This window comes from Pinus tabuliformis, chromosome 1_1, assembly GCF_031772625.1.
Source record: "Pinus tabuliformis cultivar Carrire ecotype Pingquan chromosome 1_1, CPIR1, whole genome shotgun sequence".
NCBI lineage: Eukaryota > Viridiplantae > Streptophyta > Pinopsida > Pinales > Pinaceae > Pinus > Pinus tabuliformis.
Window position 1 is genome coordinate 553780442 of NC_142297.1, and position 24137 is coordinate 553804578.

At 36.8% G+C, this 24137-nt stretch overlaps 1 protein-coding gene across 1 annotated transcript; it reads right to left on the bottom strand.

The window, feature by feature from the left end:
• Nucleotides 1-3269: 3269 nt before the first annotated feature.
• Nucleotides 3270-9437, bottom strand: LOC149214342 (putative inactive methylesterase 20). The gene is made up of 4 exons (XM_089389369.1): nt 9369-9437; nt 9016-9246; nt 6539-6682; nt 3270-3431 (listed from the first exon to the last, which is right to left on the bottom strand). Exons 1-4 carry the CDS (start codon nt 9435-9437, stop codon nt 3270-3272), a joined length of 606 nt encoding a protein of 201 aa, XP_089245495.1.
• Nucleotides 9438-24137: the final 14700 nt, after the last annotated feature.

Below are 24137 nucleotides of genomic sequence, written 5' to 3' on the forward strand. Positions count from 1 at the left end.
AGGTCTAGGGAATTAGGTCAGAATTGCAGGGCGTTCAATGGGGCAAGGTAGCACTCTAGGGCTTCATGGGGTGAGATGTTTAAGACTGGTGGGAAGCTAAGAAGAGCATGTGAAAACCATGGACCCTTCCTACACTACAGAAAACATGAAATGGTGAATGTTTTCCCAAAGCAGAGCACTGATGTAAAGAATTCTGCCTATCAAGCATGAAAGCATTCACTTAGAAGAGATGAAATGATTAATGAAGTATAAAAAACAAATTAACATATGATCACAAAAGAAAAAACTATACTAAAACTCCATACCACATGGATCCCATAAAAATAGCTGCAACTCTTATTAATCTCCTGCTAAACTGCTACAAAATGATGTACAATCAAGGTTTGAGCATCCAGCTGAGTCCAACCCTTTACAATGAGAAAGAAGAAGAAGATATAGACATGAATTCTACCTCCTCCCATCCTTAGGGGTTAGATCCCTAATACGAGGAGGTAATCTAACCAACACTGAACAAGAAACAGGAATATAGGCATCTCAACAACTTGCCTCTAAAAGTGAAAAACTTATTCATTTGAGCTCAAATTGACTTCTAATGTAATGAATCTACCCTCTACTACTATTTATCCATCACAGTTACATGACAAGTCATCATTTACAATGGTAAAACATTCTCGATGAGAGAAAATCCATGGACATAGTCAAAAAATGGAAAACTAGCAATCCTGTACAAAACCTGCCCTATGCTCAGCGCCACTGGCCCAATGCATAGCACCAATTTCAGGTCCCTTTTTGGAGGCCTTCCCAACATCCAAATTGAGCTCACTATACTACATTGGAATTGTATTCCCATCTACGTTCCAAAACACCTAGAATTTCTGCATTTGAAGCTCATTTAACTCCTTGAAACTTGATTCTCTCAAGACTGCTTCTTTGTGTCCAAAAAGTGGCAGAAAGGTCATTTTAGGGTGTTTTTTGACCTTTTGGTGGACTAGTTCTGCCCCAAAAACATAGAAAATCCATATGGTGCCTTTCCTCATAGCTTTGAATCCAAAATTTCAAACCATTTGTGCATTGGTGCCCCTAGGAAAAACGAAGTGCCGGTGGCACTGCATGTTTAGGCAATTTTCTTGTGTGTAAAATTTCAAAATTTGCAAGTGACAAAAATTCTTCCAAACTTGCAAAAAATTGGTGAGAAGCACCATCATCAAGTGTCCTCATGATCCAAGGAAGCTTCAGCAAGCAACCTAAGCCTATCCTCCTCCTTTTTTCCTTTCAAAGCCCACCTTAACCTAGCTTTCATCTTCTTGACCCTCATGTTGCAAATTTTGTTTCGGGTCCTGTAATGGTAGGACATGTGCCTAATCATCTAATTGTGTCCATTGGCCTTCTACCACAGCTTCTCAAGGTGTAGATTGACACTCTCAAGCCAAGTCTCTTTATCATCTTCAATCTCTTTCTCAATGGGAGTCAAAGTTACCTGTGCCTCTTTATCACTTTGTCATTTTACCTTGAGCAATTCTAGATCGATAAGGACCTGCTTGTCACTCAACTACTTGTTTTCTTGTTCCAAATATGTGATGACATACATGGCCCTCTCAAAATTATCCATTAGTGCTTGGACTTGAGCCTCCTTTTCTTGTACGAAGATGTCCTTTATTGTTTCTTCATCCTGAGCCTCTAGGTCAATTATTTCCATGCCATGATGAGAATAACGCTGCTCTGACTCATCATGCTCCAGCAAGTCAAAGTCTCTTTCCTACTCATCATTAAAACTCTTATCTGACATCTTTTCTTTGTCTTTGTACAATTGCTACACCTATACATGTTGTGCTAATGAAGAAGGCAAAGCCCCTTCCACATCCTGTGGAGCTAGCATTTTCCTATGGGTTGATGAAGAAGGCAAGGTCCCTTCCACCTCCAATGGAGAAAACACCTACCTATCAGCTGCAAACAATCTCCTTGTGCCCCTCTGATATCTCATGAATGTCTCAGGCACCTCAGTAGCTCTAGTCTCTTTGGCCTCCTCATCTGTTTTCACTTGAGCACTGCTAGAACGTCCCCCTGCTTCTTGAGACAATGGTGGAGGAATTTGAGGACCCCTATAGATTTCATGAGGAATAAATGTCTCCTAAGAGATGTTGAAGAGACTGAGAAGATGAAGAACAATCATCTTGATCAGGGAGTAATGATAGAGACTGCACATATGCTGAGGGTATGGCTTCTTTTGGATAAAAGGAGCCATCTTCTTAATATTCTTGAAAAAGAAATAAGGGAGGTTTAACATCGTCACCCTGGTAAAATGCATGAGGAGCCTGATGTGATAGGTGTACAGCCTGGAAAATCTGCCTTCACAAGTGAAATATTTCATGATGATTTTCATCATGGAGACATATTTGTCTTCAAGAAACCTGAAAGGAAAAAGTCTCTTCACCTCATTTCTATACTGGTGTTTGATATAAGGCTCATAATAGTGTTCATCCAGGTCATGTGCCTTGTACCACTTCTTCCCTAAATTTGGAATCCTGGTTGCTTCTAAAATGATAAAGGGTGAGAATGTGAATGTTACCCCAACAAGAGTCACCTTGTTGTCCTGAAGATGAGTTACAAAGTGTCTGGTGAGCTCAGCGTGGTGTTGAACTCTCTACCTACTCACAGAACTCATAGCATCCAAGATATATAAAACAAGTGACAACCAATTGAGAGGCCTGCAATTCTCTAAGGTTTGATGGCTCTTCTCTGATAATGCTACCTACCTTGTGCAGTTTTCTCTGATGCCTAGCTCTATCTGCTGAAGTGTCACTGCTTGTATTTCCCTCCTTCTGATAGTCTCGGTCCTCTTTGTCCATGTTTGCAAGGCTTGAGGTTTTATGAAGGGAATGAGTGAGAGTGATTTAGGAATGAGGGGATGGGAGATGACCTAATGGGCTAGAAAATGAATGAGGAGTAGGAATCATAAAAATGAGAGTTAGGGCTTGTTTTGTTTGAGAAATTTCCCTTGGGGAAGAGGGATAAAGGGATGGGGATGTTATGGAATAGGGATAAAAGGATAGGGAAAGAGTTTAGAGTTGTAGTGATAGGTGATAGGGGGAACAATGAGGGTTTAGGGTTTTAGGCATAACTAGGGGAAAATTTAGGGTTTCATATTTACCATGGGGGATGATGTTTAAAAGTTTGAAATGCAAACCAAAACTATAGTGAGGGAGGTCAACTTACTTGCAATGAAGGTAAGAGAGAGAAATTTTGAAGTTTCTTGAAGTTTTGAGGGCTTTCTAGCCCTTGTGCTCAACGTGCAGCGCCAATGTATAAACGTGGAACACCACCTCTAGAAGCATAGCGCAGTGTAAAATTACATGAGGAAATTCGCCAGACGCACAGCGCAGGGCCTCAATGAGCAGCGCCAAGCTCTCCATGCGCAGTGCCACTCCTCCTGCCTGAAACATGCAACGCTAGTCTGCCTATGCACAGTGCCACTCCACCATTGCTCCAAATGTGTAGCACCACTCTCCTTTGCTCAAAACTCACTCAACCTTTCCTCTTCTCCTCACTTTTTGACTTCTTACTTGCGAAATGAGAATGATGAACTTGAAAATGAAATGTGAGGCCTTATATAGGAGTAAATTTTGAATTTTCACTTGAAAAACCCACTTTCTAATGTTTCTTGACCTTCTTCAAACTCTATGTTTAATGTCTTTTCTTCTTTGTTTCTTTCAGGCGGAAAATGCTCAACTTGAACTGATTTTTGCATTGTTTCTTTATCTTGCAGCAAAGAGAGATGCTTTGGTGCTGCTGGGATCATTTATTACATAAAGTGACTTAAAATTACATAAGAAATACAAGTTAACTCAAGATACTCTATTAGGTTAAAATATAATGATATAGTGACTATGACCTACAAGACATCATGCTTGACTTATTTATCATACTTATACCCTTGCTAACCTTTATTTACACTTTTAAATCAGGCTCTTGACCTTGGGAATGAAAGCTTAAAACATAATGAAACATGCCCCATGACATAATGAAAACATGCCAAATGACCTAATGAAGGCATGGTTGCAAATTGACCATGAAACCATCACTGAAGAAAACTTGAAGAAAGGTCAACAAGTATACTCTATGAGGGAGAAATTAGATTTTCTGAAGAGGAGACAACCCTCAGTGGATCAATCTGAGATGACCTAATGAAACGATGTAAAAATTTCAGTATGGGACCCCTAAAATGAAAATGCAAAGAACAAATTTTGATCCATGATGGAAGTATGCAGATACTGACACTAACGAAAAATATTTGAAAATTTGATAGATATGAGTAAAGTTACTTGTTTAGCCTCACCCATGTCAGCAATATTTAAGAATGTTCCAAAATTCTACCCATGGTTAATCCCTGATCTTTGCCATCTCTGAGAAGGCCATAACTTTTATATAAAGGCTCATTAAGAATAATAATGAGAAGCATCTTGAAAACATGTAACATTCATAACTTGCATGGGACATCCTTAGTCATGTCATCTGTCATTAGCTTTGATCTAGTAGTTATACAATTATTTTTCTCGATCCTACCAATTATTGTTAAGTTCTAGAGAATCCATTTACCTTCTCATCATTCCCGAGGTTGCTGATATAATCTAGCAGTGGCTTTGCATAGTGTGTAATTGAATTGATTTCATTTGTAGGGGCTACCTTGTTTATCCCATTGCAGGTGAGATCCAAAGCAGTCACTTTCTGCCCCTTCTGCTTAAGCAGTGTAATGATTTTATACCAACATAATGCTCCATGACCAAGTCCATAAATAAGCACAATGTGATCTTGGCTTCCTTCACCTTGCTGACCAATTTCAGAAATAAAGGAAGGAAGATGGAGGAAGGAAGAAGGAGGAAGATGGAAAAAATGCGAAAAAGCTTAGAAGAAACCATTGATATTGAATATTATTTTTTTAGAAATTCTAGAAAAAAAGAAATGAAGCACAAATGAGATGAGGTTGATGGTGGAATTGTAGGAATCTGATAAACCTCTCTACACAACTTTCTATCTTTTAAATTAAGGGTGGGTTTAACAATTTCAGTGCTTCCTAATAATAGTAACAAAATTTCACATTTCTCTGTGTGCGCTACATTTGATGCCCATTTTTCTAAATGTTTCAGGGACTTTGGATTGGACTTCTCCATGGATTATCTGCACAAACAATTATAATGTTCATAATAATGTTTTGTACGAATTGGGAGGAGTAGGTGAATTGGTTCAATTTTCATCCCCTCCAAAAATTTTGAAATTTTGAAATGATGTCGAAATCTATTAGTTGGCTTGTGACCAGGCAAAAAAGGCAAAAGAAAGAGTTTATGCATCATCATTGCCAATGCTTACTGATAATAGCATAAAGTTATGTGACTTTTAGATAGCATTTTTTAGCATTTTAAAAGCATTATTCGTCCTAGTTTTAAAGGCCAAATAATCCAATACTATTTAGGCTAAGAATGAGCACAGTGCAGTACTTGGATTAAGAATAGAAATATAGACAGGGATAATCACTATAACGAAGAAAGAAAACCATTAAAACGATTTGACATGCACAACTTTTCTTATAATTCTAAATGCAAATTTAGTGTTACAATGACATAGACTAAGCATATTGTTTGCTTCAAGATTTCTATCAATTCTTTATTAGAGTTAGCCAATACCAGAATTTCAGGAATATGTTTTCCTCTTACCATTTTTTTTCATTAATGGGTTTTTGTAATAGGAGAGATCAAGACCTATGAAGTCTATACTAAAGAGAATTATTACAAATCTAAGAACTTGGAGCATCAAAATATGAAATAGCTAACATCTTGAGCTGTGGAAATTGTGTTTGATCAATTAGGATGAACAATTAAGTCTTTTTCCTTGATGGGTGAACTCGATTTTCAAAATCCCGTAACATACAAATGAAATTTTTGGCTGCCCTAACATGTGCTGAAATATGCCTTGCCTGCTTCACATTTGTAAGGGAAGGCAGTTCCAAGTGTTTTATTCAACCAGATATTACATGGGAGATTTCCTTATAGCGCTTTCTATGTATCATTTTTGATGGAAGCAAAACCATTTTGTTAAGTAGTAAAAATATTTTGGACACTGGAATCATGCAAATATGAGTAAAAATTCATTTTGTGGGTGGGAAGGAGAATAATTACTTGATTCCCTCCTATATCTATATACCCTTGTTATTCACAGTCCTTTAAAAATAATGCTTTGAGTTTTTTCAATGGAAACAAAGTACAAATATAATGTCACTGGATTTCTTCAATGGAAATAGAAACCTTTTCAAGCACAATGTAAGCTTTTCCAATGAAAACATAAATGATGTTTCGTGGAAGTGGTCTCAACAACTAGCATGGCAATTTTGGTAACAAAAAAATCCATATTTAAAAGCTTAAAATGCTCAAACAAACAATCACTTGATAACACAGACTATGGAAAGTAAAATATTCTTTTGACAAAGTTTTGACTGTTCAAAGACACAATTTGCATAAAGATTTGAATGATTTGAAAATCGACAACACACCTTTGGGTTAGCAGAGCTAAGGAAGCTCTGATTGTTGCTAGGAGTAAATGCAGACACAAAAATTGTCTTGGAGATCTTGGTTGGATACATCTCCATCACATAAGACAATGGGCATCCACCCAAGTTGTGACCTACAAGAGTCACCTCCCATACATTTTATGCAAAGAAGTCAATTCCCTTCAAAGGTCATAAGAAAATAAAAAATGAGAGCATGATGAAGCTCAGTGCTCTCCGAAAGTTAATTAATGTATAACAGAAGGTTTCAACTATAATTACAATCACATGGACTAGGACCAAAAGGTCTTATCTAAGGTCATCTATCCGAAGTCTTCTAAGTGGTAAGTATAGACCCTTTTAGCCCATGTCAATCCCCAAGCCTGACCTTGAAGGGTTGCTTATTCCAATCCAGTAACACCTCAATGTAACCAGAGAATAGAAATGCTAGAACAGGAGTAGAGAAGATCTTTAAAATGAATACAGATTTTCTATAGATTGGATTGAGATGGTGTTTGAGAATGAATGCTTAAGATGGTTTGCTTGTGACTAGGAAAAAAAGGCAAAAGAAAGAGTTTATGCATCAAAATTTCCAATGGTTACTGGTAATAGCATAAAGGTATGTGACTTTTAGGTAGCGTTTTCTAGCATTTTAAAAGCATTGTCCTTCTCAGGATTAAAGGCTAACTAATCCAATACTATTTTTGCTAAGAATGAGAATAGTGCACTACCTGGATTAAGAATAGAATTATAGTCTTGGATAAACACTATAATGAGGAAAGAAAACCATTAAAACAATTTGACATGCATAGATTTTCTTATAATTCTGAACGTAGATTGAGTGTTACAATGACATAGACTAAACATATTGTTTGCTTCCATATTTCTATCAATGCTTTATTAGAGTTAGCCAATACCAAAATTTCAGGAATACATTTTTCTCTTACCATTTTTTTTTGTTAATGGGTTTTTGTAATAGGAGAGAGCAGAACCTGTGAAGGCTATAATAAAGAGAATTATTACAAATCTCAGAATTTGGAGCATCAAAATATGAAATATCTAACATCTTGAGTTGTGGCAATTGTGTTTGATCAATCAGGATGAACAATTAAGTCTTTCGCCTTGATGGGTGAACTCAATTTTCAAACTCCCGTAACATATAGATGGAATTTTTGGCTGCCCTGACATGTGCTAAAATATGCCTTTCCTGCTTCACATTTGTAAGAGAAGGCAATTCTGAGTGTTTTATTCAACCAGATATTACATGGGAGATTTCCTTATAGCGCTTTCTATGCATCATTGTTGATGGAAGCAAAACCATTTTGTTAAATAGTAAAAATATTTTGGACACTAGCATCATGCAAATATGAGTAGAAATTCCTTTTGTGGGTGGAGAAGGAGAAGAATTACTTGATTCCCTCCTATATCTATATACCCTTGTTATTCACAGTCCTTTAAAAATAATGCTTTGAGTTTTTTCAATGGAAACAGAGTACAAATATAATCTCACTGGATTTCTTCAATCAAAATAGAAACCTTTTCAAGCACAATGTAAGCTTTTCCAATGAAAACATAAATGATTCTTCTTGGAAGTGGTCTCAATAACTAACACACCTTTGGGTTAGTAGAGCTAAGGAAGCTCTGATTTTTGCTAGGAGTAAATGCAGACACAAAAATTGCCTTGGAGATCTTGGTTGGATACATCTCCATCACATAAGACAATGGGCATCCACCCAAGCTGTGACCTACAAGAGTCACCTGCCATACATTTTATGCAAAGAAGTCAATGCCCTTCAAAGGTCATAAGAAAATCAAGAATGAGAGCATGATGAAGCTCAGTGCTCTCCAAAAGTTAATTAATGTATAACAGAAGGTTTCAACTATTCTTACAATCTCATGAACCAGGTCTAAAAGGTCTTATCTAAGGTCATCTATCCCAAGTCTTCTAAGTGGTAAGTATAAACCCTTTTAGCCCATGTCAATCCCCAGGCCTGACCTTGAAGGGTTGCTTATTCCAATCCAGTAACACCTCAGTGTAACCAGAGAACAAAAATGCTACTTGAATTTCGGTTATGATCTGGTGAAACCTAGACCTCCACAGTATAACATAGGAATTTAACAATAAAAGGGGATTTATGTTGGAGTTGAACTTAATTTAATTGGGAATTTCAAGAATATTTGAAAATTTGATAGATAGGAGTGAAGTTACTTGTTTAGCCTCACCCATATCCGCCAGATTTGAGAATGTTCCCAAATTCTACCCATGGCTAATCCCTGATCTTTGCCATCTCTGAGAAGGCCATAACTTTTATATAAAGGCTCATTAAGAATAATAATGAGAAGCATCCTGAAAACATGTAACATTCATAACTTGCATGGGACATCCTTAGTCATGTCATCTGTCATCAGCTTTGATCTAGTAGTTATACAATTATTGTTCTCGATCCTACCAATTATTGTTAAGTTCCAGAGAATCCATTTACCTTCTCATCATTCCTGAGGTTGCTGATATAATCTAGCAGTGGCTTTGCATAGTGTGTAATTGAATTGATTTCATTTGTAGGGGCTGCCCTGTTTATCCCATTGGAGGTGAGATCCAAAGTAGTCACTTTGTGCCCCTTCTGCTTAAGCAGAGTAATAATTTTATACCAACACCATGCTCCATGCCCAAGTCCATAAATCAACACAATGTGCTCTTGGATTCCTTCGCCTTGCTGACCAATTTCACAAAAAACAAATACTCAGATCAACTCATCATGAAACTCCAGTTCTGCAGATCGGAAACGAGAAAATGAAAAAAGAAAAAGAGGTTGCTGAAGTTTAGAGATTGGATTACCTGTACATGAAAAGAAAGGAGAAGAATGACACCAAAGGCACCAATAGTCCTACTCCATTGCAACACCATCCTAACTGTAAAGCAGAAAACAAACTCCAGTGGCTAACTCCTCTCTCAAAATATGTGAGAATTAGATGGGTATCTTCTACAAGGGAGCATAGGTTCTTAAATATAATTGGTAAAGGAGAGAAGGGGCCAAGAGAACTGTACACAAAATATCTCAAACTGAGTAGGAACACATGAAAAGTCAAAGTCGATATCGTAGAAAATCATTGGAGGATGTGAGAGCCACCTGTCATTCGTCTATGTGGTTGGAATATACGTTAGACAATTGCAGAGTGTTCAGCCATTCGATCAGGCTAAGGTAGTTGGATGAAGTAAGCATTTGGAGCCTAATTCTTGAAGCTAATCAAAGAATTTAAGGCTGAACAATTATTTCCTAACCAAACACCCACTAGGGCACAAACAATGGGTTTATTTTGAATCCTCTTAAGGTAATTTGGAAGGTAGATTTATGAGAATGCTTGGCACATTTTTAAGGTTAAAGTATTGGCATAGTTTTGAGGGTAAGTCCAAAGAGTTGTTGCAAACAACTACAAAGATTTGAACTTACAAATCTGAGTCAGCTTCTATGAGTTGGAAATGTCTACACTTTCAAATATCCCTTGAAATGAGTGAATTATATACACACATTTTAAGTTTATCCAAGACAAACAGTCCAACACCAATCTGCATCCTTTCTTGAGGCTATTGTGGAATATTTGTTCTACAAAACAACATCATACTTACATAATATGCACCTATTTTGATCATGATGTGAATTTATATTTCTTTTAATAAGAACTTCTTCAGGGAACTTGAATTATGTTGGTTACCTATAATATTAATCCAACATGTTTGCTACGTTTTGCAGTAACAAATGTACAACATCTATTGTAGATTACCATAGAAGTTGCCCAAATTGTTGTTATGATCTATGTCTCATTTGTTGTCGTAAGCTCTGTTAGTGTCAGTGTCTTCACACTCCCATTAGTGATCAAAATTACTCTTTTGCATTTCATATCAGGTGTCCCATTCTGATGAGTTGCATTCCAATAGGTCATGGATCAACTGATGGTAGATGTTAGTCCAGTTTACTCCTCATCACATGATATCTGCTGACCTCTTTCAGTCATCATTCAGTCAATGGTTTATATTCAATTTTCATCTTTGCTCCATTTGCTTTAAAGAAGTCTTAGGTCTTAGGGTTTTCAAGAGCATTAGGTATTAGGGCTTCATTAAAGTTACATTTGCAGAAAGTAAGGGTCATGTAGACATATAAAAAGATATTAATCTTCAGATATTTTTGAATTCTCAGCATATGTAAAATTTAATAATTCTTCACCTCAAATTCAGTTTGAGGTGAAAACAGAGTATTGTTCTATTTTTGTAAAATACCATGTAATTTAATTGTTTCTATATGTAATAAGCACTCAGCAGCTAATTCTGGTTACCTTGCTAACTCCTGCCACTGTGAAAATAAAAGTATCAAGACATCAGTCCATCAAATTGCCAAGAAAAAGGGTCAGGCTTCACACTAAAAAAACAGAGTTTGTGAAAAAGTTACCAAGACTTTAGAAAAGTGGGTTTGAAATAAAAAAAAAATCAAAATGTAAGGTATATAAAGAGAATTCATGATAGCAAGCCATTCCATTATGCAGAAAGTCAAGTTGAGAGCTAAAATCGTGTTTTGAAGGAAGATTGAGCAGAAAAGGAAGAAAACTTAGAATTTGCTGCAAGTTTGCCTGGCGATGTGCATTGGGAGCTCGACGCTGCACATTAGAGGGGCACTGCGCATTAGGCAGTTTTCTCCTGTGTTAACTTACACTGGCGTTGCGCATTAGAGAGGCATTGTGCATTGGTGAACAGGCACTGCACATTGGCCAGTAAGACTTCAAAACCACCAAACTTCACCTAAAATCATTCTCATTGCTGCATTTATCTTCCAATCAAGTAAGTAAACTCACTTTTGATCTCAGATAGGGTTTCTATGCTTTACTTATGGTTTTAGCCTCCTAAAACTCAAAACCCTAGTTGTCTTCTACCTAATTTCTCACCATTTTAGGCTCTTGTCACTTGTCTCCATTTCCCCATTATCATTTGCCCTAAATTCACCTTTAAATCCCATCTTACTTAACCCATATCATATTCCCTTATTTCCCTAAAAAAATTAATCCCTCGCTCTAAACGCCCTCACATTAAACCCTAGTTCCTTATAAACCTCACTTACCCTCTCATTTCATCTCACCATTATTTTCCTTCATATAAAATCTCTTCATACTCATCTTTTCCTCACATAATTGTCCATCATTCATCAAATCATCCGAAAGAGACAAAAATGGAGTGAGACAGTGAGTTTTAATATGAGGAAGACACCCTAAGTGATAGCTCTAGAGGGAGAAATTTGTAGCAGCCAAGCGAGTACTATCTTCACAAGGAGTGGAAGGGATCTCGCCTTCATCTACAGACCACAGGAAAATGTTATCTCCACCTAGAGTGGAAGGGGCTTTGCCTTCTTCTCCAGCTAAATAGGTACAGGTTGGGCAGCAACAGAAGGGCAAAGATAAAGGAAAGGAAAATATGCACGAGGATGATCCTAGTGATGGACAAGAGAGAGATTTTGTCCTTTTTGGCCATGAGGAGACACAAGGAGTAGATGTCATTGACTTGGATGCTCAGGATCCAAGAACTATCGAAGACATGATCATCAAGGAGCAAGAGGATGAGATAAAGGCCTTGATGGTTAATTTAAAGAGGGCTAAATGGGTCATCAAATATCTTGAGCAAGAAAACAAATAGTTGACTGACAAGCAAGACCTCATGGAGTTACAAATAATCAAAGAGAACCGTCAAAAGGCAAGGAAGGCAAAGGTCAAAATGACCTCCATTGAGCAAGAAATTGAGAATGATCAAGAAACTTGGTTAGAGAGGGTCAACATTTACCTTGAGAAGTTGCTAGAGAAGGCCAATAAAGAAAAGAAAATGCTTCGCCATATGTCCTATCATTATTTGACCCAGAATAGAATATGCAACATAAGGATTAAGCAACATAAGGCAAGATTAAGGAGGGCCTTAAGAAGCAAAATGAGGGGTGACAAACTTGAGATCTTGGTTGATGTTACACTTTCCCAACAAAGTAACCCATGAAGCAGCTTTGATCCAAAACTGGGAAAATTTTGAAACAATTTTGTCAATTTCAAATTTTAGAATTATGCAACACAGGAAATTCTGGTGGATGCATAGCGCCACTGGCATTGCACTTAGAATTGGTGCATCCTCTTGACAAATGGCTTATATATTTGGATTTCAAATCAAAAAATAAGAAAACTGATAAAATTTCATCAATCTTGGAGAAGATCTTGGCCACCAAAAGGGAAAAAAACACTCAAAAATGGCCCTCTCTACCACTTTTTGGACCCACAGGAACTAGTCTTGGGAGAATTGATTTTTGAAGGGGAAAATTAACCCCAAATCAGGAAATTCAAGATGTTCCAGAAAATAGATAGGTAGAGCTTTCCAAGAAGCTATCTTGGGCCTTATTGGTTGAGTGGAAGGCCTCCAAAAGCTTCCCTAAAGTGGTGTTTCACATCAGACAATATTTTGTCAATTTTGCCTGAAAGTCAAATTTCGCCTAGTTTCTTCAGCAATTGACTTCTTCTTCTTTTCTTGGTAAATTTTGCATGGTAAATGATGTAGTATGATGTAAATATTGATGGAATACACTTAATGGGGTAGATACATCAAATAAAAAGTGGTTTTGAACTGAATGTATCAGTTTCCTTAGTTTTAGAGGCAAGTTATTCCACTGCCTATTTTCTTGTTCATAGTTTAGATATTGTTGAAACAACTCCTTGACTCATGGATTTGACCCCTGATGACTAGAACGAGTTGTTTGATGCCTATATTATGTTTTATCTTAGTCATTTGTAAAGGTTGGACTCTTTTTGAATTGGTGCACACATTGTATACTTGTATCTGTAGATTGGCCAGGAATAAAACCAGGCTTTACAACTATTTTTGTGGGATTCTTGTGATATTGTGTTTCTATATTGTTTCTTTTTCTGTAATGAGTTATTTCTATGTGTTATATGTTTCAAAATCTCTTCCATTCTTCTAAACTAAATGAATCAAGGTAGATAGGCAAAATTCATTGATAAGAGTGCTTTGTCTAGGGAAGGAATTTAGTTTTCTATGTTTTCAGCAGCTTGAAGAGGATTCATGGTCATCAAATGCCCTTCTCAGTCCCTCAGCAGTCTTAAACTAACCATCTCACTTGATTACTGGTGCATAAACACTTATCTATCTGGCCCCACAGAACATGTCTGCATCCCTGATTTGATTTCCTAGACCTAAGCTACCTGCTCCATTTGATCCAACAACCAAACCTTCAAAATAAACTCAAAAACCCTAGAGCTACTATATCTAGCCTAAAATATATATTCAATTCAGTCATCTCCACCGAGATTGACAAGGAGAGAGCCATCTCCCGACCTGGTAGGGCTAGCTACTAGGTTAAGCGTGGTTTGTGGTTATCCTAGGATTTCCTCCCTTTAGCCTGAGGTTGATCTAGGCTCTAATATAGTGGTGACTCTATTAGGGAAATGTAGTCTTATGTTCCTCAGCAAAATGTATTAAGTTTAGATCTAATGGTTGATGGTGGACAATGATCAAACACCAGAAGGCTGAAATCATTCACCTGGTGACTCTAGTGTCGAAAAATCCCAAGGTTTAAAATTTTTATGGAAACTGTACTTTTCAATAACCAGTAGACTGAGGAATTTCTTGGTGAATCCATTGTTATCAAAATGGATTCACTGGATCGAAGGTATGCTCCCATGAGTCGAGATCACGTTCCAGGTTTCCCAAATAAAATTCCTAAGGTAGATTGGCATAGGAATTTTCCTATGTTTAAAGATGATGATAGAAATGATGTTGCTTTACATCTGGTTAGATTTCACATGCATATTCACAAGTTGAAGGTTGATTTTCCTGAAGACTGCTTGGTGAAGATATTCATGGCAACTCTGGAAGGTGAAGCCCGATTTTGGTATGAAAGTTTGCTACCTGCTAGTATTTACTGTTTGAAAGGTTTTCATACCATGTTCTTTGAAAGGTATAAAGAATCTTATTCATCCTTAATATTAGTTCAGAACCGTTGTAGACATGCTTATAGTTTTATTGAAAATCTTGAGAGAATTCATGAAGATGATGACTTCATGGACGATGAGATCATGGAAGCGCTTTATGAAAATCCTTTTCAGCGGCATAAATAAAACTTAGTGGATACTTATTAAGATGCGCAAAAAAATTTGCAGCAGGATCAAGATGTTAGTACAATGGAGAATGATGAAAGAGAAGGTCTTATTTTAGATCTGCTCGTAGCATATGACAATATACAAGGAAATCAAGTTTCAATTTCAGATTGTGATAAAATCAGGTTGGCTATTTCAGATCGTGGTGATGAACAGTACCTTGTTCTGAATCCCATGAAGGAGAGCTCTGTTGTTGAGATCGTCCGGAAAGAAGAAGAAAAATTCATTGATCGAAGTGTTCTCATTTCATTAGAACAAAGTCTTCATGAGAAGGTAATCCAATCCTTTCATGAAAAACAAGATGAGATCTTTGTTCAAGTAAGCGAAACATCTTCTTTTGATAACTCAGTGGTAAATGATAATTTGATTGCCATGTCATATGAAGATGATCAACAATCTTTTCAAATTTCAGAAGGCCAGGGAATTGAGGAATGTCATTCAGGCTTTTCATGTTTTTCATGTTATTTCAAGAGGACAATAATTGATTCAGCAAAAGAAAACAAAAAGTATTATCTCCTCTATTTGAAGATGAGATAGATCAGCTCCTGAAAGATCATGTTTCAACCCAAGCTAATGCAGGTTTGCAATGTTCACATAGTCAAGAAGGTGTTAGTGAAACTTCTTCCACTTTTGAAAATGATGACATCCTTGAAATTAGATTTATAGATCAATGAACAGACATTGTTTTCCTTCATGAAAATGATAAGGTTGTCATGTTTGATAATATTGAAGAATGTTTTCTGTTTAAGAATGACTTACACTATGAAATTGAGGAAGATGAGCTTGAGAGAGACAAGATACCAAAAATCAAGTCAGAATTTCTCATGCTCGAAGAATTTATAGCCAACACTCAGATAGCAGAAGCTTATACTTATCAATGCCTTCCTATCAATTAGAAACCAACTGTTCTTTCAGATTAGAATGAAGGGAGTACTTCTATTTTTGCTGCTGGATCTCAAGACAAGATAGTGCTTCAAGATTTTCAAGATCCCTTCAGCATTATTTTGCAAGCATTAGAAAAGATGAATGTAGCCTGGTTTGTTAGCATAAGCCTTGGTTTCAGTTGTTCTTATGCATTGCCTACATGTACATTATTCTACTTGCTCGGGGAAAGTAAGAGCAGGATTTCAGTAAGTAGCCATTTGCTGGATTGGTTAAATTGGAAGGTCCACTTCACATGATTGTACATATTTCATCAATAGGAAAGTCGATGTCATCATGATTTGAAGCCCTCAAGTCTCGATGGTTTGCTGCCATTAAAAATATTTGTAAGTACTTGTTTTAATTAAGTGGGTCTTGAGACATTTTTTGTTTTAGTGAGTTTCAAGACAATTTCAGAGTCATTTTGTGTCCTTGAGTCATTAGTATTTAGTCATGTAACATTGACTCCATGCCTGATGGACGAGGCACTAGTCTACTTCTCCCAGAGATCTATGGTTCTTGGCACCTCCAAGGAGCTACCATCCCCATTGGAGCCAATGTTAGTGTCAGTGTCTTCACACTGCCATCAGTGATCAAAAATTTACTCTTTTTCATTCATATTAGGAGTCCCATTTTCATCAGTTGCATTCCATTAGGTCATGGATCAACTGATGGTAGATGTTAGTCCAGTTTACTCCTCATCACATGATATCTACTGACCTCTTTCAGTCATCATTTAGTCAAATGGTTTATAGTCAATTTTCATCTTTGCTCCATTTGCTTTAAAGAAGTCTTAGGTCTTAGGGTTTTCAAGAACATTAGGTATTAGGGTTTCATTAAAGTCACATTTGCAGAAAATAAGGGTCATGCAGACATGTAAAAAGATATGAATCTTTAGATATTTTTGAATTCTCAGCATATGTAAAATTTAATAAGTCTTCACCTCAAACTCAGTTTGAGGTGAAAACAGAGTATTGTTCTATTTTTGTAAAATTTCATGTAATTTAATTGTTTCTATATGTAATAAGCACTCAATAGTTGTTCCTGGTTACCTTGCCAACTCTTGCCACTGCAAAAGTAAAGGCATCAAGACATCATTCCATCAAACTGCCAAGAAAAAGGGTCAAGCTTCACACTGAAAAAACAGAGCTTGTGAAAAAGTTACCAAGACTTTAGAAAAGTGGGTTTGAAATTAAAAAAATCAAAATGTAAGGTAAATAAAGCAAATTCATGATAGCAAGCCATTCCATTATGTAAAAAGTCAACTTCAGAGCTAAAACCGTGTTTTGAAGGAAGATTGAGCAAAAAGGGAAGAAAACTCGAAATTTGCTGCAAGTTTTCTTGGCACTGCACATTGGGATCTCATCGCTGCGCGTAAGAGGGGTGTTGTGCATCGGGCAGTTTTCTCCTATGTTAATTTAAACTGGCACTATGCATCAGAGAGGCGCTGCACATTGGTGAGTAAGCGTTGCGCATTGGCTAGTAAGACTTCAAAACCACCGAAATTCACCTCAAATCATTCTCATTACTGCATTTCTCTTCCAATCAAGTAAGTAAACTCACTTTTTATCTCAGATAGGGTTTTTATGCTTTACTTATGATTATAGCCTTCTAAAACTCAAAACCTATTGGGTCCCTATAATACTAGTGATTACCTATTTATGCCTTATAAAACTCAAAACCTATTTGTGCCCCTATTGTCCCCATATTGTTATTACTGTGCCCCATAGAATCCCTCTATTGTTATTTTTGTGGCTTTATATTATTATTGTTAGGTCGGTTGGGTTATATTGTGACTCCTTAGACTCCTATATATAGAAAGGAGGTTTTGTCATTTGAATCATCCAAAAGTTGTTCATTTATGTAATATAAAGGAGGTTACCCCCTCGAAGAGGCTGAATTCTAAGGCATTGATCTATCTTTTCTGTCTTTTTTTTGAGCTGGTTTCATAACATTTGGTATCGGAGCTTTGGATTCTAGGGTTTCACTGCTCCAAATAGGTCATCGTGGAATTTTCACTATAACCTCTTTTCTGTGATGTTTAAGAAGCTAAGAAAAAAACCCATTTGAGATGAAATCATGTTGAACCTCGGGTATGAATTTGAGAAATTTTTGCGCTATATTTGCAGAGATATGATCTGAGGAAGTTGGTCTTTCTGAAGACTCCTGAATTACATTCCAAACAGGTGACTTGGGGAAATCGTCATAACTTTCTCTTTGAGGATCGGATTGAAATTTTGTAAGAAGGTACAAAAAGAGGACGGACTTTAGTTTCTTGTATATATTTTTTAGAGCCAAAGGTTGAAACAGTGACTCATCGCATGTCGTACAAGTTTGCTCTACTGAACTAGTCTATAATTAGGTCACTGTGGGAGATTTCGCATAACTCTTCCTTGGAGAATCCAATTTGGATCAGACTGGTGGCATTGGAAAGAGGACACAAAGGGATACTACAAGTCACAATTTCAGAACTAGATGATTTTAAAGTACAGAGGTACATCAGAGGCAATATCGAACTCCTACAAAGTGAAAAAAGGTGTGTAGATTTTTTTAAATTTTTTCTTAAGCTTGGTTTGAAAATTTATTTTGAAGGAATTCAAACAGCATAGTAGAGCATTATTATCAGTAACTGATTCCCTGAGGAAAGAAAATGCAAACACCTAGTAAGCAACCTGAATGCTCTAGCATGACTCATGAAAAAGAGGAAGAAATGCTACATGATATATCAAAATTACAAGACCAAGTGCAACAAATTTCACTCTCACAAAAGCTAACAGAAGCTAAGATAAATGGCGTGGAATCTAAGATAAAAGGTGTGGAAGCTAAGATGGATGATTTGAAGATAGATTTGAAGATAGATTTGAAGAGAGACATGGCAGACTTGAAGACGGATTTGAAGATAGACATGGCATATTTGAAGACATATTTGACAAATTTTGTACAAGAAATACTTACTAATGGTGAAAAGGTAGTAAAGGAAACTCATGATGCAAACAAAATAATTTTTTATCAGGATTTCATAGACTCTAATGTGGGATCAAAGACCCACCATATTCCAAAAATCGATATGAGGAAGTTTGATGGCAAGGATCCCGCAACATGGATATTACAGATGGAGCAATTTTTCGATCTCAATAATGTGTAAAACACACAAAAGGTACGTATTGCAACTTTATATTTGGAACCAAATCAGTTCGTATGGTATCAATGGCTTTGCTCTTGTAAACAAACTATCACTTGGGAAATTTTTACGAAAGAATTGACAGCACATTATGAGGATACAAAAAGCAACACTTTTTTCAGCCAATTTATAAGTCTCAAACAAAAGGGTTCAATAATGGAGCACATCGAGGAGTTCTGAAAATTGAACATAAGGGTAAAAAATATTCCAGAGGAGAATAGGATTAATGTTCTCATAGGGACTTTAAAGGATAATATCCAACATGATGTTCGCCTTTGGGAACTTGATTCATTAGAGAAGGCGTTCAGGTTAGCAAGAGAAATGGAAAGCAAAATTATGGTAACCAGGAAGCATACCACTCACAACTATAAAGATGGAAGTGTTGTTGCCCCTAGTCTTCCACAACCTATAAGGTTGACACCATAACAATTGGAAGAAAAAAGAGAAAAAGGGCCTTGTTACAGTTGTGATAGCAAATACACTAAAGGTCATAAGTGTGCTGAGAAGAAATTATTCTACATAGATTGTGAAGAGGAAGAAGAAAAGGAGCAAGAAAGGTCAAAAGAAGAGGATATACTCCAGGAACAAAGCCTAGATAAAGAAGAAATGAATCCAACCATATCTTGTAATGCATTGGCGGGAATTACCACTCGTCAAACCATCAAGATAGAAGGACAAATCAAGAAGAAAAAGGTAATAGTGTTGATTGATTCAGGAAGTACCCACAATTTTGTTCATTGTAAGGTAGCAAAAGAATTGAATTGCTTCTTATATCCAGCACCACAGTGTCAAGTGATGGTTGCAAACAGAGGAACAATAAATTGCTTTGGAAAGTGCCATAATATCAAGCTATCCATGGGATAATATGTATTGACTAGCCCGATGCTTTCCATTCCAATGGGAGGTGCTAATGTTGTACTAGGAGTCCAATGGCTACAATCCAGCTTTTAATTTTCAAGAACTTTTCATGAAACTTTATGTGGAAGGAAAGGAGGTTGAATTAAGGGGTTTCACAAGGGAAACTGAGAAAGATAATCAACTCTAATGGTATGACAAAGCTTCTAAAAAAGGAACAAAGAGGTGTAATTGCGCAATTATGTTCGCTAGATGTTTCTAGATTGGAATCATCTATTTCTCCAGATCTCCAAAAAGTCTTGGACAATAATTCCAAGGTATTTGAGACTCCCAAAGGTCTCCCACCTATTCGTGATCATGATCATGCTATTCATCTGATTCCAGGAAGTGTTCCTCTGAACATCAGGTCATACAGATATCCTTATGCCCAATAGAGTGAAATTGAATGTATGCTTGCAGAAATGCTAGAGGCTGGTATAATTCAACTGAGTCAAAGTTCTTTCTCTACTCCAGTAGTATTAGTGCACAAGAAGGATGGATCATGGTGCATGTGTCCGGATTATAGGGAGCTCAACAAGCTCACTATTAAAGATAAGTTTCCCATTCCTGTCATTGATGAATTACTGGATGAATTGCATGGATCAATTTAGGATATCATCAAATCAGAATGAAGACTGAAGACATTCCGAAAACAACATTTAGAGCTCATGACGGTCATTATGAATTTTTGGTCATGCCTTTTGGCCTTACTAATGCGCCTTCAACATTTCAAGGTTTAATGAATTCCATTTTCAAACCATTTCTTAGAAAATTTGTGTTAGTATTTGTTGATGATATACTAATCTACAACAAGTCTTGGAAGGATCATGTTGAACATGTTGACAGGGTGCTACAAGTATTAGGGGAGAAACAATTATATGCAAAAAGATCCAAATGTTTCTTTGGAGTATAGGAGGTGGAATATCTAGGTCATATTGTATCTCATGAAGGATTTAAGGTAGACCCTAGCAAAATTAAAGCCATTAAGGAATGGAAAATTCCCACATCCATAAAGCATCTGCGAGGATTTCTCGGGTTGACAGGGTATTATCTCAAGTTTGTTAAGAATTATGGGACAATAGCAGCACCTCTAACAACATTATTGAAGAAAGATGCATTTTCATGGACTCGAGAAACAACAAAGCCCTTCGAACATCTTAAAGAGGAAATGTGCCAAGCACTAGTCTTAGCTACACCGGACTTCACAAAAACCTTTATTGTTGAATGTGATGCTTTAGGGAATGGAATTGGTGTTGTTTTAATGCAAGATGAAAGACCCATTTCTTTTGAAATTCGTCCAATCAAGGGAAAGTTTTTACACAAAGCTATTTATGAGAAGGAAATGTTGGCAATACTCCATGCACTTAAGAAATGGTGACCCTACCTACTGGGAATACAGTTCAAAGTAAAAACGGATCATGATAGCCTTAAATACTTTTTAGAACAAAGATTATCCTCTGAAGAGCAACAAAATTGGGTCACAAAGATGTTGGGTTATGACTTTGAAATCACCTACAGAAAAGGGAAGCAAAATGTGGTGGTAGATGCACTCTCAAGAAAGGATGATGATGTGGAAGCATTGTTGTGTGCCATTTCTATTATCCAACCAGATTGGATAAATGAAGCAAGGGAGGAATGGAAGAATGACGAAGAACTGTGGGCACTTATTTGAAAGTTACAACAAGATTCCATTACATCTAATACATTTAACCGGCAAAATGATTCGTTATGGTACAAAGATCGCTTATACCTCTGTAAAAATTCCCAACTAAAACAAAAGATTCTTATGGAATTGCACACTTCTCCCTTAAGGGGGCACTCAAGATTTTTAAAAACTTACCATAGGTTAAGAAGGAATTTTTTTGTGATGGCCTTAAATCGGATATTCAAAAGTTTGTGGCGGAATGTTTGGTTTGCCAACAAAATAAAGTTGAAAAAATTAAGACACCAGGTCTATTACAACCTTTATCTATTCCAAGCCAACATTGGGAGGAGGTTTCAATGGATTTCATCACAGGATTACCCAAGTCTGAGGGAAAGATTGTCATCATGGTGGTAGTTGACAGACTTACCAAGTATGCACACTTTTGTGCATTATCACATCCATTTAAAGCCAGTATGGTTTCTACTGCATTTATGGAAACAATTCAAAAGCTACATGGAAACCCAAAGATTATTGTAAGTGACAGAGATCGATTTTCACTAGAAATTTTTGGACAGAATTATTTTCTTTTCTTGGTACTCAGTTAGCTCACAGCTCATCTTATCATCCTCAATATGATGGGCAAACTGAGATAGTAAACAAATGTTTGGAAGGATATCTTCATTGTTTTGTATATGATAAACAGACACAATGGGTCAAATGGTTTCCTCTCGTTGAATGTTGGTATAACAATTCCTTCCATATAGCAACAAAAATGACCCCATTTGTGGCACTTTATGGATATCAGCCACCATCCATCACATCATATTTAAGAGAAAATTCTAAGGTTCAAGCAGTGGAACATCACATCGAACATCAACAACAAGTCCTCCAACTCTTAAAGGATAACTTCGTGTTGGCATAGAATAGAATGAAACAATAGGCAGATCAACATCGCAGTGAAAGAAGTTTGGATGTAGGTGATTGGGTATCCCTACAACTACAACCATATAAGCAAATGTCCCTCAAGCATGCTAAGAAGGATAATAAATTATCACCAAAGCATTATGGTCCCTACAGGGTGTTGCAAAAGATTGGTACTATGGCATACAAATTGGAGCTTCCTGCAGCTTCTTGATTGCACCTAGTTTTCCATGTTTCATGTTTAAAGAAGGTTATAGGCGACAAGCTCCCAGTTCAAACAATATTGTCAGAACTTGACGAGGAAGGAAAAATTATATTGGAGCCAGAATCAATCGCAGAAACAAGAACTCAACAGCTATGAAATCGATCAATTCGGAGTATCTTATCAAGTGGAAGAACTTATCCGCTGAAGATTCCACATAGGAGGATGAGAATATTATACAGAAGCATCTAGAACTACTCAAGCGTTGAGGACAACACTTTTTTGAAGAAAAGGGGCATGTTGGGTCCCTATAATACTAGTGATTACCCCATTACTATTGTAGTTGTATCCCTTTTTAATATTTTTTTGCCCCTATTGTCCCCATATTGTTATTATTGTGCCCCATAGAATCCCTCTATTGTTATTTTTGTGGCTTTATATTATTATTGTTAGGTCGGCTAGGTTATATTGTGACTCCTTAGACTCCTATATATAGAAAGGAGGTTTTGTCATTTGAATCATCCAAGAATTGTTCATTTATGTAATGCAAAGGAGGTTTCCCCCTCGAAGAGGCTGAATTCTAAGGTGTTGATCTATCTTTTCTATCTTTTTTTTAAGCTGGTTTCATAACAAAACCCTAGTTGTATTCTACCTAATTTCTCACCATTTCAAGCTCTTGTCACTTGTCTCCATTTTTCCCATTATCATTTGCCATAAATTCACCTTTAAATCCCATCTTACTTAACCCATATCATCTTCCCCTATTTCCCTACAAAAATTAATCCCTTCACCAAGCTCTAAACCCCCTCACATCAAACCCTAGTTCCTTATAAACCTCACTTACCCTCTCATTTCATCTCACCATTGTTTTCCTTCTTATAAAATCTCTTCATACTCATATTTTCCTCACATAACTGTCCATCATTCATCAAATCATCCCAAAGTGACAAAAATGGAGTGAGACATTGAGTTTGAATATGGGGAAGACACCCTGAGTGATAACTCTAGAGAGAGGAATTTGCAGCTGCTAGGCAAGTACTATCTTCACAAGGAGTGGAAGGGGTCTCACCTTCATCTACAGACCATAGGCAAATGCTATCTCCACCTAGAGTGGAAGGGGTTTTGCCTTCTTCTCCAGCTAAAAAGGTACAGGTTGGGCAGAAACAAAAGGGTAGAGATAAAGGAAAGGAAAAGATGCATGAGGATGATCCTATTGATGGACAAGAGAGATATTTTGTCCTTGTTGGCCATGAGGAAACACAAGGAGTAGATGTCATTGACTTGGATGCTCAGGATCCAAGAATTGTCAAAGACATGATCATCAAGGAGCAAGAGGATGAGATAATTGTAGGCCCCTATACTACTAGTGTAACCCCTTATTATTATTAGTACAACCCACTTATTATATTGATGTACCCATGTAGTGCCCATATTGTTACTATTATGCCCCATAGAAGCCCACTATTGTTATTATTGTGCCCTTACATTATTATTGTTATGTCGACTTTGATTATGTTATGACCCCTTAGACTCCTCTATATAGAAAGGAGGTCTTTTCATTTGTATCATCTAAGAATTGCTCATTTGTGTAATGTAAAGGAGGTTTCCCCCTCGAAGAGGCTGAATTCTAAGGCGTTGATCTCTCTTTTCTATC